We start from the raw sequence: 14,043 nt of genomic DNA, 5'->3' as shown, positions 1-14,043 counted from the left end.
GTAATTCTGTGCCCAATTCACAAGTGTTAACCTGCAGTGACACTTGCCCTACTTGTTATATAGTCACAAACATCCCACTTTCTCTCAATCCAAATTACTTTCATCTGGTTTTTAATGTTGTTCTCCTCTCGCTGCGGACCTGTTTAGCGAACACCGCGATATCTTCGTTGAAGGAGTCGGAAGAGCAAACATCCCCGCCGGCTACTCCGCAGTCCCGGGGTGTGCACGTCGCCAGCTCGCACTTCTCAAACACTAGGGCAAGGAGCGGGAATAAGGGGTGCCTGTGTGTGTGGAGGGGTGGGGGGTTGGGGGGAAGAGGAGGGAGTCGGGATGGGGAAATGGGAGACAAAACAGATCAGGGGTTATAAAAGAAAGGACCCCTCGAACAAAATATCAACTCCGTCAAACACCCCAAACCCCACCAACCTCTCCCACCACCAAATATTTGTAGACTTTACTCAAACCTGCCCCTTACTCCTCGGCGCAGCCAGCCGGCCCTCTAGAAAATGTCGGCAGCTTCTAAAAGCCTAATATGAGCCGAGGAGTGATTATATAAATGGGTTTAAGAAATTAGATAATATGATACTTATTAAAAATCAGCATGAGGCAAAACGAGGAAGATTGAAACTATTAATAAAAATATATTTATAGATCCCAGATTTTAAGAATTTATGCATAGTAGATAACCATTGTTAGCTATCTGCGTTGGTAACATTAACGTAAAAAGGTGAACAAATTAAATACTATTAATCCTGGAAAATGGGGCTGTAACCTTCAATTTGATCAGACATCGACAATTTGAAGTAGGACATAGCAGAAGTTTAAAATATACCCACAGTCGTGTGCATAAATCAACGACAAGTAACTGCGGCAAATACGGACCAAATCCTCGTTGGGAGATAGAACGTAAATCGACAATAAAATGATAAGGAGCCGTACAGATATATATCCGCACGCATTTTTCCATGTACTTGTTAATATTTGCAGTATTTCACACACAACCCTGTTTGTATGATGCACTGTTTTACACTTACAGACTAATTCATTCACAACAGTGTGTGTTTTCTATACTTGCTGGTGGATACTGTATGAATCCGATTTGTTTCTGTGTGGATCTGGTGTCAAATGTTGTGTGTTAGCAACAGTTATTGGGGGGGGGAGGGGACACAGTTTTAGAAAAGAGTGAACCCAATTTATTCTGAATCCTAAGGATTAAGGAATTTCCACCACAGACTTTATACCAGGGTGTGCATAAACTCGAGATAGGCTGCATATTTAAAGCCTCGTCCCTTGTTACCACTTGCCACAGAAAAAGGCTTATTTTTCAAAAAAAAAACTTCAAATGATATTTTAACTCAGTCAGCAAACCCAAAATTCAACTCACCGACGGCCACAGCTGACCAGGTGATTAAAGTGACCCAGCTGGGCATAAGGTGCGTTTCTATGCGATTAACAGCTTTTTAACCCTTGTTAGTTAACCCCTACGTCCAGTTTGATTTAAAGTGTAATATGGGAAATCGGCCGCACTAAAATAATAAAAGAAAGGCTTCTGGCTGAGCCCGGCGCGCTGAATCTCAGGAACCCGCAGCTTGAGTCAAAACCGCCCGGCAGCAACGGCTGTTCAGACTGGAGCAAAGGGATTCAGCTGGAGCGCTTCAAGCCAGGGCCCTTCCGAACTATTTGCCCAGATTTACAGGGAGCCCGGAAGATTTACAGGGAGCCTAGAAGATTTACAAAGGGCGCGGGAAACGCGACGATTTTGTTTAAATAAATTGTTAGAAAGTGGAGAAATGTGAGAAAGTCGCAGTGGTCTCATATCACAAATCCACTGAGCTTTCTACAAAGCTACATATGCCGCCTCCCAGAGTTATTAAGCTGAGAACCAGCGGCAGACGAGCGCTTAATTGCTGCATGGTTTAATGTTCAGTGGAAGGGAATGAGGTTTGGGGTGGTTTGGCTGTGGTGCGTGGACACCTCATGATGTTCGCCGGCCGCTTCGCCTTACTCAGCGACTTGAGCCCGTCTCCCTCTTGGCCTGCTGGCACTCCGCTCCCCCCTGGCCTGCTGGCACTCCGCAGCTGTTGAGTCCAGATTTTGCTGCGTCGGGCAAAATGGGCAAACGGGGCCGAACTTTAAACGGCTTTGGCCAAGTCTCCCTCACTCAGCTTCCATCCCAGTACTGATTACTTCTGACTTACTTACACAAGCGAATTCCTATTTTTGAACGACCCCGCTCGGCCCAGGCACTGCGCGCGTATTCTTGTGCAGATAAACTATTTCCATTAAATTCTGATCCCCGTTTTACTTTGGGGTGGGAAGGGGAGAATATCTTGGTAATAAGCTTGTTAATAAATGGCAAAAAAAAATGGTGACCTCGGCTTCAATTAACAGGCGCCGTTAAGGCAGTTCGAACAGTTGCTTCCTTGAAAGTCACTGAATTTGAACAAAAAACATTTTTGTGTCGAATAGAGAGACGGGGACTGGGCATCTGGAGTGGGAGCGTGAGAAGTGTATGGTCATGCCCTTTGGTAGAAGATGTGGACTATTTTCAAAACCGGGAGATAATTCAGCAATCGAAGGCGGAAAGGACGCCAGGAGCCCTTAAAGGTTAACTTGGAGGTTGAGTCAGTAGTGAGGAAGGCAAATGCAAGTCTAGCACTAAATTCGAATATAAATGCTTAAGGGTGTAATGCTGAGGCTTTATAAGGTGTTGGTCAGATCACATTGTGAGCAGCTTTAGGTCCCATGTCTGTAAACTATTCCACCCGTCGGGACTCTGCCCGGGGAGCTGTTGAATCTCACCTCGTGAAAGGGGGTCATTTGGGACAATTCTGACCTTAAGGCTGAACTGAAACGCGCAAAAAAATAAATGCGCCTATTCCCTTCCGAAAAGCGGGGAGGTCATGAGCGTTGTTCGCCTCGGCCGATGTGACGAGTTGTGCTGAACTGCCGCCTTGCCCAGCGTGGTGCAGGTACACGGGCTAACATCTAACGAGACTGGTGAGAGCCGGGGAATGAAGGCAGTTCACAAACCTGACCCAAACCAACCCGAACCCCTTCTCTCCACCTCCACGACAACACATTAATCTACTTCTTAGGGTTGAAGAAATTGGGATCTTCCTTCCCCTCTGACGGGAGAGAACCCGCGGGGTACACGCCGAGGCAGGATGTGGCGGCACGGGTTGCTAAATACCCTTGATCCAATAGCACAAATGATTAGCCCCACCATCACCCTTCCATGCCAACGCAATCTCCAAATTCACTCCTACTATTTTCCTTCGCGCTTTGAGCCTCATTGTTGGAGAGTTTCTGGGTCTTCTATCCTGGACGTTGCTTCTTAATATTGCCATCTCCTAGCCGCCAAGGGAACTTCTCCCACCTAATTCCAGTACCTCATCTCCTCTCTCCTCGATTGTTTGTTCCACACATTCTTCCCACCACTTCGCCCCATCCCGGGTTTACCAAATCGCTGCTGTTTATTTTCTGGCTCTCTACTTCCCTGAACCTTCCTCGTTATATTCCCTTCTCCCTTTGCTCCTTGTAGCCATCGCTTCTTTCAAACAGTTTTTAACCAGCTCTGTTTTTCAAATCTCCACAAAGTTCTGCGAGTCTCTTACCCGTATATTGCGTCCTTTTCCCTCTTGAGTGTGTCGTTGATGCTGTTGCCGAGGCTTGACGGCAGCGTTGCCCGGTGACCAGTGCCCGCCGGCGGGTAGTGTTGTGCGTGGATCCCGGGGCCGTGGCCCAGATGATGTGCCAGATTGCGGGATGCGTGCGTGTCTCCATAACTGGGCATGGACACCCCGTCCATCCCATAGTGGGACAGTTCATCGTACTGCAAGGAAAAGGAGAGACAATTACAATTTCAGCATGAGACACAACTCATTTCAAATTCTCCAAAATGCATTGGTCTACAGTCAACACCCTTCACTAAAATAAATATACACTGGGAAGTCCAATGAAACATATAAACGTTACAAGGTACACATTCCATCCCAACAAGCACACAAACACATACTTCAGACGATCAAACCACATAACAGCGAGAAACACCACAAATCCACAGAAATAAAATTAACACCCTTTCCCCTCACACTCGGCTCGAGCCAGGTTTAGGGCATCCTCGGAACTTCAGAAACCCAGAGCTTACACTTCAGAGGGCTTGGCCCGTTCAAAAAAAAATCAAAATCTGGGACCGCTGAGCCCTCACTCGTGTCCCACACCCCCCTTGGAAAAAAAAGCAGTACCGGGGTGTTTTAAGGCACCTTCTTCTGTAAAATCAAGCGTATATTTATTTCTCCCGAAACGCGCTCAAAATGACCAAAAACACAATTCCACATTGCCAAAACAAACAAACAATTAGCCTAAACATGGGGCTTAAAGCACTATAAACAGGCTATTAAGTTAAAGTACCATTAAGTTGCTGTTGTAAAATATAAGACAAGGCACTCCCGGACCAGCATTACAGTAGATAGGAACAGTTATATGGTCGGGATATATATAAAATATATACAATATAAATATATAAATAAATGTATTTTTAAAAATAGACTGTGAATTTAGCTCCCAAGATAGCAACAAGAAACATGGATTTTAATGAAGTATATTCGCACTTTCTCAAATTAGCAGATTGCAAAATCTCGCTTTGTAGAATCGTGCAGTGTTAGCAATCTATTAAAAAATACTTTCAAAAATATGTACCACACTACAGGTTTTCAAAAAAAAAGAGATTTAAAATAACCCGGGCATTCTGCGAGCCACAAAAAAAAATGATCACAATCGTACACAGAGTAAAAAGCCAGACAATTATACAAACACTGACCGTCTTAACATTTCTCCACAAACAAGAAAGCTGTGTCTAGGTTTTGTTGTATATATATATATATATATATATATATATAAAATATATATATATATATATATATATATAAAAGATAAATAGTAACAAGCGTTCAGAACCACAATCGCAAAGGGCCTTCCTGCCTTCTCACGCCGGCGAGCGGGACTATGCGAGCGGCTAGGGTGATCAGGATCGGCCGGGGGAAAGCGGGCTGTCGCTCCTATACCTACCCTTTGTGCCATTCGCCAGCGTGTTTAAGCTAGTCTTGGATTTTTTCACCCTTTATTGTAACCCACAGCCGTTGTGTTCTGCTAGATGACAATCTTCGATGTAGATAACCAGCTTATTTCCCAGGATTTGCAGGATGATTGCTATATTTTTCTCTTGTTTATATAAATATATATATATTTAGTAGGGTTGTTTTTTTTTGAATAAACCATAGACAAGAGGGGAGATCCCAAATACTACAGCGATTCGAGGCGGAGGACGGGGCCGTCAGTAAAAGCGTGGTGATGTGAGTGTTGCCGGATCCCGGAGGTTCTGCGCGGCCCGGCTGTCCATCACCGGCGGTGCTGTCACTTTCCAGATGAATAATGATCTAACCCCTGAGAGGGAGGGAGAGGGAGGGTGGGAGAGAGAGAGGGAGAGAGAGAGAGAGAGAGAGAGAGAGAGAGAGAGAGAGAGAGACAGACAGACAGACAGACAGACAGAGAGAAAGAGAGAGAGAGAGAGGGAGAGAGAGGGGGAGGGAGAGGGGAGATAGAAAGAAAAAAGAGAGAGAGAGGTGAAGAGAGGGTGGGTGGGGGTTAGAGAAGCTACCAGAGAAGCCCCCTCTACACCTTTTAATCAGGTCAGGGAGGAAGCTAGAAGGCTTTCACCAACAAACAGATGGACACTACTCTCTCTCTCTCCCTTTTCTCCCACCCTTTCGCTCTCTCTCTCTCTCTCTCTCTCTCTCTCTCTCTCTCGCACTCTGTATTTCTACCAGAATCAGACGCTTTCCATCCAAGCGATTCAACGAGTGAGTCCCAGGCGCGCTTTAAGTCTCCCTTCCATCAGCTTGCTCCACAATAGCAAAGCCGGCCCTCCCCCAGTGCTGCTTGTATGCTTTCGGAAGTCGGAGGGTGGAGACGGGGGTTGGGAAAAGGGTGCAGCCCGGCCCGAGGTTTGCGCTTCTTTGCCCCGCTGCAGTTGACTGTATGCTCCCCAAATGCTCTATCTCTCTCCCCTCTCTCTCACCCCCCTCTCTCTCACACATACATACACTCTCTCTCTCTCGCTCTCTCTCTCTCTCTCTCTCTCTCTCTCTCTCTCTCTCTCTCTCACTCGCTCTGTCGATGAAGATTGCAGCTTCAAGCAATGAGCGCACCCGGAAATATATGCGTCGATAGCTCCCTCGTCTCACACTCGCAGCCCCAGATACCAAGGGAGCAGGAATCTTTGAATGGCTGTTTCTATCAGGCGGAATAATCTGTATTCATTTCCCAAACACCACCGCAGGTTAACCCTTGCGGCAGGGCAGTTCCACTTCCCAGTATACACATGCACTCTCTTTGGCCGGGGATGCAACTAACAAACAGCAGTCTTCTCTGGTCTCATGTTACTGCTGACCCCCCGTATTCAGGAAGGAGCAGAGCGGCCGCATCTCCCGTTCCTTGAGTGGGCCGGTGCTGACTTCTGAACTGCAGACGGTCCTGAGGAGAGAGGTGGACTGGGGAAAAGAACCTCTCTTCCCTGTTTTCCAAACTCTTGTGAATTCCTAACCCCCCAGATACGGAGCGTCCTCCCCCGTTTCGCTGGTGCCACTTTCGAGGCAGACTCGGAAATATTGCAGGAATGACAGAAGGAGCAGTCTAAAAAGCTAAATCTACTTTTTTTTCTTGCTTTACTTCAAAGTGCAGTGACATTGACTCAACAGGAAAAAGGTGCATCAAGAAATCACCTTCTTCTTGGTTACGACTGGAGCAACATTAACAAATTCAGGAGTCATTGGTTTCCCTTGTCCCCGAAGCAGAAGAAAAGTCACTGCACGTAAGCCAGTGATGGTAAATTTAATTCATCTATCAAGGATCCCTCCACCGGGCGTGATCAAGATTCAAGATTCAAAACAGTTTAATGTCATTTCCAGTGCTCAAGTGTAAAGCAGAGCAAAACAGTTGTTGCTGTGGATCTAATGCAGCTCAAAAAAACAGTAAAATAAAGAAGACAATAAAACCCAGGATAAATACATAAAATGGATTATATTCACCCAACAGAGTCAGATGAGGGAATGATAAGCTGTTTAAAGCATATATTAGTTCCCAAGTCTTTTGGATTTGAGATGAAACTACCCCATCTCCTTCCAGACAAGTTCAGCAAGTTGAATCTTGAATTAATTCTACGTACTTTATTGTCGCCAAACAAGTGATACTAGAATGTACAATCATCACAGCGATATTTGATTTGATATTTGTTTTGGACCATTTTAAACAAATCTGCCTCCAGCTTTTAATTCCGGCTTCTTCTTCTTCTTTCCTGTCCTGATGAAGGGTCTCAGCCCGAATTTTTATCAACTGTTTATAACTATACGATCAGATTTCTTCGTCTTCGGCCCTTTACCTCTTCCACCAAGCATCTCCCAGCTTCTTACTTCATTCCCCTTACCCCGCTCACCTTTCCTCTCTCTCGGTCTCACCAAGCGCTTACCATCTGTGTACCCTTTCCATTCTGCCAGCTTCCTATTCGGGCTCCTGCCCCCTTCCTTTCCTGATGAGACGTCAGTTGTCTATTCCCTTCCATAGAGGCTGCCCGATTTGCTGAGTTTCTCCAGCATTTTGCCAGAATCAGGTTTAATCAGGGAGCCATGGTAACGTAACGGTTAGTACGGCACTATTGCAACTTGTTCTCTCCAATGGCGTCCTCTGCGGGGAGTCTATACGGCCTCCCAATGGGATATGTGCATTTCCCCCGGTTTCCTCTCAGTAGGTTAGCAGGTCAATTGGTCATTGCAAGTTGTCCTGTGATTAGTAGTTAAATTGGAGGATGCTGGGCAGTGTGGCTTGAAGGATGAGAAAAGCCTATTCCGCTCTGTATCGCTAAGTTAAATAAATAAATAGGTATCATGTCATGAAATTTGTTGTTTTGTAGCAGCAGTAAATTGCATAATAATAAAAAACATAGATCACAATATTAATTAATGAATTAATTAAGTAAGTAATGAAAATGAGAACAAACAAAAGGAAAAACATTGAGATGTAGTGTAAGTAGATTCATTGTCCATTCAGAAATTTGATGGCGGAGGGGAAGAAGCTCTTCCTAAAACATTGAGTGGGTGTCTTCAATATTCTGCACCTCCACATTGATGGTAACAATGAGAAGAGGGCGCATCCTGGGTGATGGGGTCCTCAGTGGTGGCAGGAGGCATCACTCCTTGAAGATGTCCTCAGTGCCCATGATGGAACTGGCTGAGTTTACAACTTTCTGCAGCTTTTTCCAATCCTGTGCGGTGGCCCCTCCGTACCAGAAGGCAATGCAGCCAGTAAAAATGCTCCCCACGGCACATCTGTAGAAACTTGCGAGCGTCTTTGGTGACGTACCAAGTCTCCTCAAATTCCTAATAAAATATAACCACTGCCGATTCTTCTTTGTAATTACATCAGTATGTTGGGCCTGGGATAGATCTTCAGAGATGTTGACACCCAACATCTCTTACACTCTTGGAAGAATGTCTTGCACTCTTTTTTAAATCTGGTCTTTTATTCCATTTCAATAAATTCTTTGACCTGAAACGTCAAGAAGCCTTTTCCCTCCACAGATGCTGCATGACCCATCAAATTCCTTCAACAGATTGTTTCTCCAGATTTCAGTGTTTTTGCCACCTCTTCCATCTCAGCTTTACAGTGTCTTTCAAAAGTATTCAGCCCCCCAACTCATTGTTCACATAAATAAGTAATTAACAAAGGATTTTCATCAACTTAACTGAGACTTTTTATTTGGGAACACATGCTGCTTCTTTCACAGTAGAGCCCAATAAAACAGGGAAAGTTGTAAAGTTGCAAAGCATGAAAACGTAAAACATAAAACATGTTCCCGATGTTGGGGGAGTCCGGAACCAGAGACCACAGTTCAAGAATAAGAGGTAGACAATTTAGAATGGAGTTGAGGAAAAACTTTTTCACACAGAGGGTTGTGGTTCTGTGGAATGCTCTGCCTCAGAAGGCAGTGGAGGCCAATTCTCTGGATTCTTTCAAGAAAGAGTTAGATATAGATATTAAAGATAGCAGAGCGAAGGGATATGGGGAGAAGGCAGGGAAAGGGGACTGATTGTGGATGATCAGCCATGATCACAGTGAATGGTGGTGCTAGCTCGAAGGGTTGAATGGCCTACTCCTGCACCTAATGTCTATTGTCTATTGAAAAGCTAAAAAATCAATAACTGAAATCTCAGCAGTTCAAAAGTATTCATCCCCTTTTGCTTTAGTTGAACCACCTCTCACAGCTATTACAGCCAATAGTCTATATGGATAACTTTATATTAGCTTTGCACAACACGATGGACAAGATTTGCCCATTCCTCCCTGCAGAATTGATCAAGCTGTGCCAGGTTAGTTGGGGAATGGTGGTGGACAGCAATCTTAAGGTCTTGCCAGAGACGTTGGATCTGGTTAAGGTCGGTATTCTGACCAGGCCACTCAAGGACATCAATTTTTTGAAGCCAGTCCATGGTTGCTCCAGCAGTGTGTTTTGGGTCGCTGTCCTGCTAAAGGATGAGCTTCCTCCACAGTTTAAGCTTTCTGGAAGAGGCTGGGAGGATCTTAATAAAGGATCTCTCTGTACTTAGTCACAATCATCTTCCCATCAATCCCAATGGAGGTGAGATGGATAGAAACATGCCAGTGATGCTTAGGACGGGAATTCAGAAATTTAAAAAATGTTCACAGGCCAGAACTGGAGGAGCATAGGGATCCTGGGTATCAGTTTTGAAGATGAATGGTCTTGACCTGAAATATTGATTATTCCTTTTTATTTTATTTTATTGGTTTTTGCTCCAGATTCCAGCATCTGCTGTTTCCGGTGTCTCGCAAGGTTTCTGAATGCTCCCTGGTGTCATTCCGTGATGTATGCTGCCTGTGCATAGCGCAGGGGCTCCCAATCTGGGGTCCATGGTCTCCTTGCTGAATCATTTTGGTCCATGGTATAACAACGTTGGGAGCCCCCGGCTTAGTGTCAGAAGGATGCCAGTGATTCAGTCTAAGCAGCTGGTTTAACAACCCCATTGTTTTACTGCAGCTGCGAGTTAGCACAGCAAGATCCCATAAATCAGGAAACGATATACTCTGCTGATGTGGTAAACGCTGTTTGAAGGGTACATATTGGTCAGGATAACTTCCTAACTTTATTTCACGTAGGGTCATGGGATCTCCACACTCACCTAGAGGGATAGTTGAATCCAAATCAGATCTATTATCACTGACATTTATAACATGAAACCTGTTGTTTTCTGGCACCTATACGGTGTGAGGCCATAAAATTATTATAAATTACAAAACTAAGTTTGTTTGTTCATTACGTGCCATGCTGTATGATGTGGCCGATCACGGTCTTTCCACGACTGTGACTGCTCTTGGCAAATTTTTCTTCAGAAGTAGTTTGCCATTCCCTTCTTCTGGGCTGTGTCTTTACAAGACAGGTGACCCCAGTCATTATCAATACTCTTCAGAGATTGTCTGCCTGGCGTCAGTGGTCGCATAACCAGGAATTGTGATCTGTACCAGCTGCTCGTACGACCATCCACCACCTGCTCCCATGGCTTCGCGTAACCCTGATCAGGGGGCTAAGCAGGTGCTACACCTCACCCAAGGGTGACCTGCTGGCAAGCAGAGGGAAGGAGTACCTTACACCTCCTTTGGTAGAGATGTAACTCCACCCTACAAAACCAAAAATATAGTGCAAAAAAGGGGAATAATAAGGTGGTGTTCATGGGTTCATGAACCATCTGGAAATATGATGGCAGAGGGGAAGAAGTTGTTCCTGAATTGTCAAGTGTACCTCTTCCCTGATGATAGTAATAAAGAGAGGATATATCCTGGATGGTGAGGGTCCCTCATTATAGATGACACCTTCTTGAGTACCACCCACTGAAGCTGTCCTTGATGGTGGGGAGGTTTGTGCCCGTGATGGAATGGCAGAGTCTACCACCCCCTGCACCCTCTTGTGATCCTGTGCGTCGGAGCCTCCACACCAGGCGGTGATGCGCCCAGTCAGAATGCTGTCCACCGTACACAGATAGAAATTTGTGTGAGTCATTGGTGACATACTGAATCTCCTCAAACTCCTCATGAGTAGATGGGGGACTCAGCAAGAGATACCACCTCCAACAACGTCAAGAGTCATCCTGGATGTAAATGTGAACTGAACAAGGGATACCACCTCCAACAGCATCGAGAGTCATCCTCAACGTAAATGGGAATCCAACAAGAACATAGAACATAGAACGTAGAATAGTACAGCACAGTACAGGCCCTTCGGCCCATAATGTTGTGCCAGCCCTCAAACCCTGCCTCCCATATAAGCCCCCACCTTAAATTCCTCCATATACCTGTCCAGTAGTCTCTTAAACTTCACGAGTGTATCTGCCTCCACCACTGACTCAGGCAGTGCATTCCACGCATCAACCATTCTCTGAATAAAAAACCTTCCTCTAATATCCCACTTGAACTTCCCACCCCTTACCTTAAAGCCATGTCCTCTTGTATTGAGCAGTGGTGCCCTGGAGAAGAGGGGCTGGCTATCCACTCTATCTATTCCTCTTATTATCTTGTACACCTCTATCATGTCTCCTCTCATCCTCCTTCTCTCCAAAGAGTAAAGCCCTAGCTCCCTTAATCGCTGATCATAATCCATACTCTCTAAACCAGGCAGCATCCTGGTAAATCTCCTCTGTACCCTTTCCAGTGCTTCCACATCCTTCCTATAGTGAGGTGACCAGAACTGGACACAGTACTCCAAGTGTGGCCTAACCAGAGTTTTATAGAGCTGCATCATTACATCACGACTCTTAAACACTGTCCCTCGACTTATGAAAGCTAACACCCCATAAGCTTTCTTAACTACCCTATCTACCTGTGAGGCAACTTTCAGGGATCTGTGGACATGTACCCCCAGATCCCTCTGCTCCTCCACACTACCAAGTATCCTGCCATTTACTTTTTGGAGATACCATCTCCAACAGCGTCCAGTCATCCTCAATGTAAATGTGAACTGAACAAGAGATATTATCTCCAACAGCATCAAGAGTCATCCTCGATGTAAATGGGAACTCAGCAAGAGATACCACCTCCAAAAGCATCGAGAGTCATCCTCGAGGTAAATGTGAACTGAACAAGGAATACCATCTCCAAAAGCATCGAGAGTCATCCTCGAGGTAAATGTGAACTGAACAAGGAATACCATGTCCAAAAGCATCGAGAGTCATCCTCGATGTAAATGGGGACTGAACAAGGGATATCACCTCCAAAAGCATAAAGAGTCATCCTCGACTTTGTGTGAGGCTTACTAATTTACTACCTGGGGCTCATTTGCAGATATCCAATCACCTCATATCTGTGGGACCTGCGCCCTCTTGTAAAATTTGCTTAACAGTCCTGCAAGCCTCAGAAGTAGAAAATAAACTTGCCAATGTTATTGATGACCTTTACAGTGAAAGGCATGACGAGTTCTGCTGATCCTGACCATGCACATTCCATAGGTTTAAACTCTTTCTGTAAAGCCATGGGTCAGCAATGCAAGGCACTATACTCCAGGACAGAACCGAGAGACTGCAGAACTGTCAGAACTGCTGTCTTTCTGGATAATCTATCAATTGGAGATTACACCAGTTTACAGTTGCTTTTGAAGTCAAACAGGAAAGTTTCCCCTGTATTCTTGTCCACATTTTCTATTTTCAATTACTGAAGTAATTAAAAATGTTGGAGGTACCCAAGAATCATCAGGGTACTGGTGCAACCTTATATGGATTCCAGTGGAGAGGTTTAATAGATTAGATTAGATTAGATTATGAGGCCACACAGTCCTCTTTTATTGTCATTTAGTAATGCATGCATTACAAAATGATACAATGTTTTTCCAGATTGATATCACAGAAACACATGACAAACCGACTTAAAAACTAACAAGGTCATATGAACTTTAAAGCGTTAAATGGGGGTGTGAAGCATTGTGATAACAATGAGATTCAAAATACATTTAATATCAAAGTACGTATGCAGTATACAACCCTGAGATTCGTCTTTCTCACAGACAGCCACGAAACAAAGAAGGATCATGGAACCCGTTCAAAGAAAATAAACATCAAACCCCCCCTACCCCCACCCGCCAAAAAAAGGTCGTGCAAATGGAATCAAAAGAAATGAGTGAAGCACAGAATATAAAACATATATTCAAAAGGAGGCGAAGTCTGTAGAGAGAAGGGGTGGTTTCCTTGGCTGCGTAAGTCTAAGAAAGACACACTCCGGTCCTGCCAAACCCATCAGATTGGGACGGCTCTCCCACCTCAAACCCCGGTTTATGTGGATGCTGTGTAATTTGCTACCCTGTTACAACTCAGTGCCAAGAAACAACAGACACTGCATACGGTTAAAGGAATTATAATTATGAATCTTAACTCAACAAAAGGGTTAGTAAAGAAAAGAATGAAAAATAACAAAAAGAGCCCATTATAATTAAACAGTCAAATGTGCACCAGTTAGAGCTCAACACTTCCAAAAGTCATACTCACCGATCTTCTGTCAACTGTAGCACTTTGCTCCATCGAATCACGGTCCCCCACCAGATCGAATCTGCGACCGGTTCTCCCCAGCATCTTCCCTCTCCGTCTCCCGCCGAACAAAGGACCCAGCTCACATGCCCAAAGCACTCAATATCTCTAACCATAACCCAAACACTGCCTCTACAGAAAGACCATTATTCTAGCAGTGAAAACTTTCCCAGGCTGCTACAAAAGTAATAAAAATAGATCACCAAAAATATTGATAGAAAAACAAGGGGCGGCCTCCAGGGGAGAGGTGAGAGTGGTAGAGGTAGACAGAGTTACAGAAAGGGAAAGAGTGTGATGGTTAGGAAAAGAATGAGTGTAGAGAAAACATTTTGTATTAGAGTTACTGGTAAATTGAAAGCTTTATAATCATTAATGATGAATTTTTGAAGGAACCAGCATTACAACAGAA

At 44.7% G+C, this 14,043-nt stretch overlaps 1 protein-coding gene across 7 annotated transcripts in view; it reads right to left on the bottom strand.

Annotated features, from left to right (window-relative positions):
* LOC134352662 (homeobox protein Meis1-like) overlaps positions 1-14,043 on the bottom strand; it is a 439,361-nt gene that overhangs the window by 254,847 nt on the left and 170,471 nt on the right. For 3 of the 7 annotated variants that reach the window (XM_063060012.1, XM_063060007.1, XM_063060013.1), the window contains exons 2-3: positions 3,618-3,835; positions 140-281 (exon numbers count right to left, since the gene is read on the bottom strand). In XM_063060012.1, the coding sequence (XP_062916082.1) occupies positions 140-281; positions 3,618-3,835 (360 nt within the window). The other 4 variants (XM_063060009.1, XM_063060014.1, XM_063060011.1 and 1 more) reach the window with 3 other exon arrangements.

Source organism: Mobula hypostoma, chromosome 10 (assembly GCF_963921235.1).
Source record: "Mobula hypostoma chromosome 10, sMobHyp1.1, whole genome shotgun sequence".
Taxonomy (NCBI): Eukaryota; Metazoa; Chordata; class Chondrichthyes; order Myliobatiformes; family Myliobatidae; genus Mobula; species Mobula hypostoma.
Note: the sequence above shows the minus strand (reverse complement) of the source record. Positions and strands in the feature narration are given on the sequence as shown.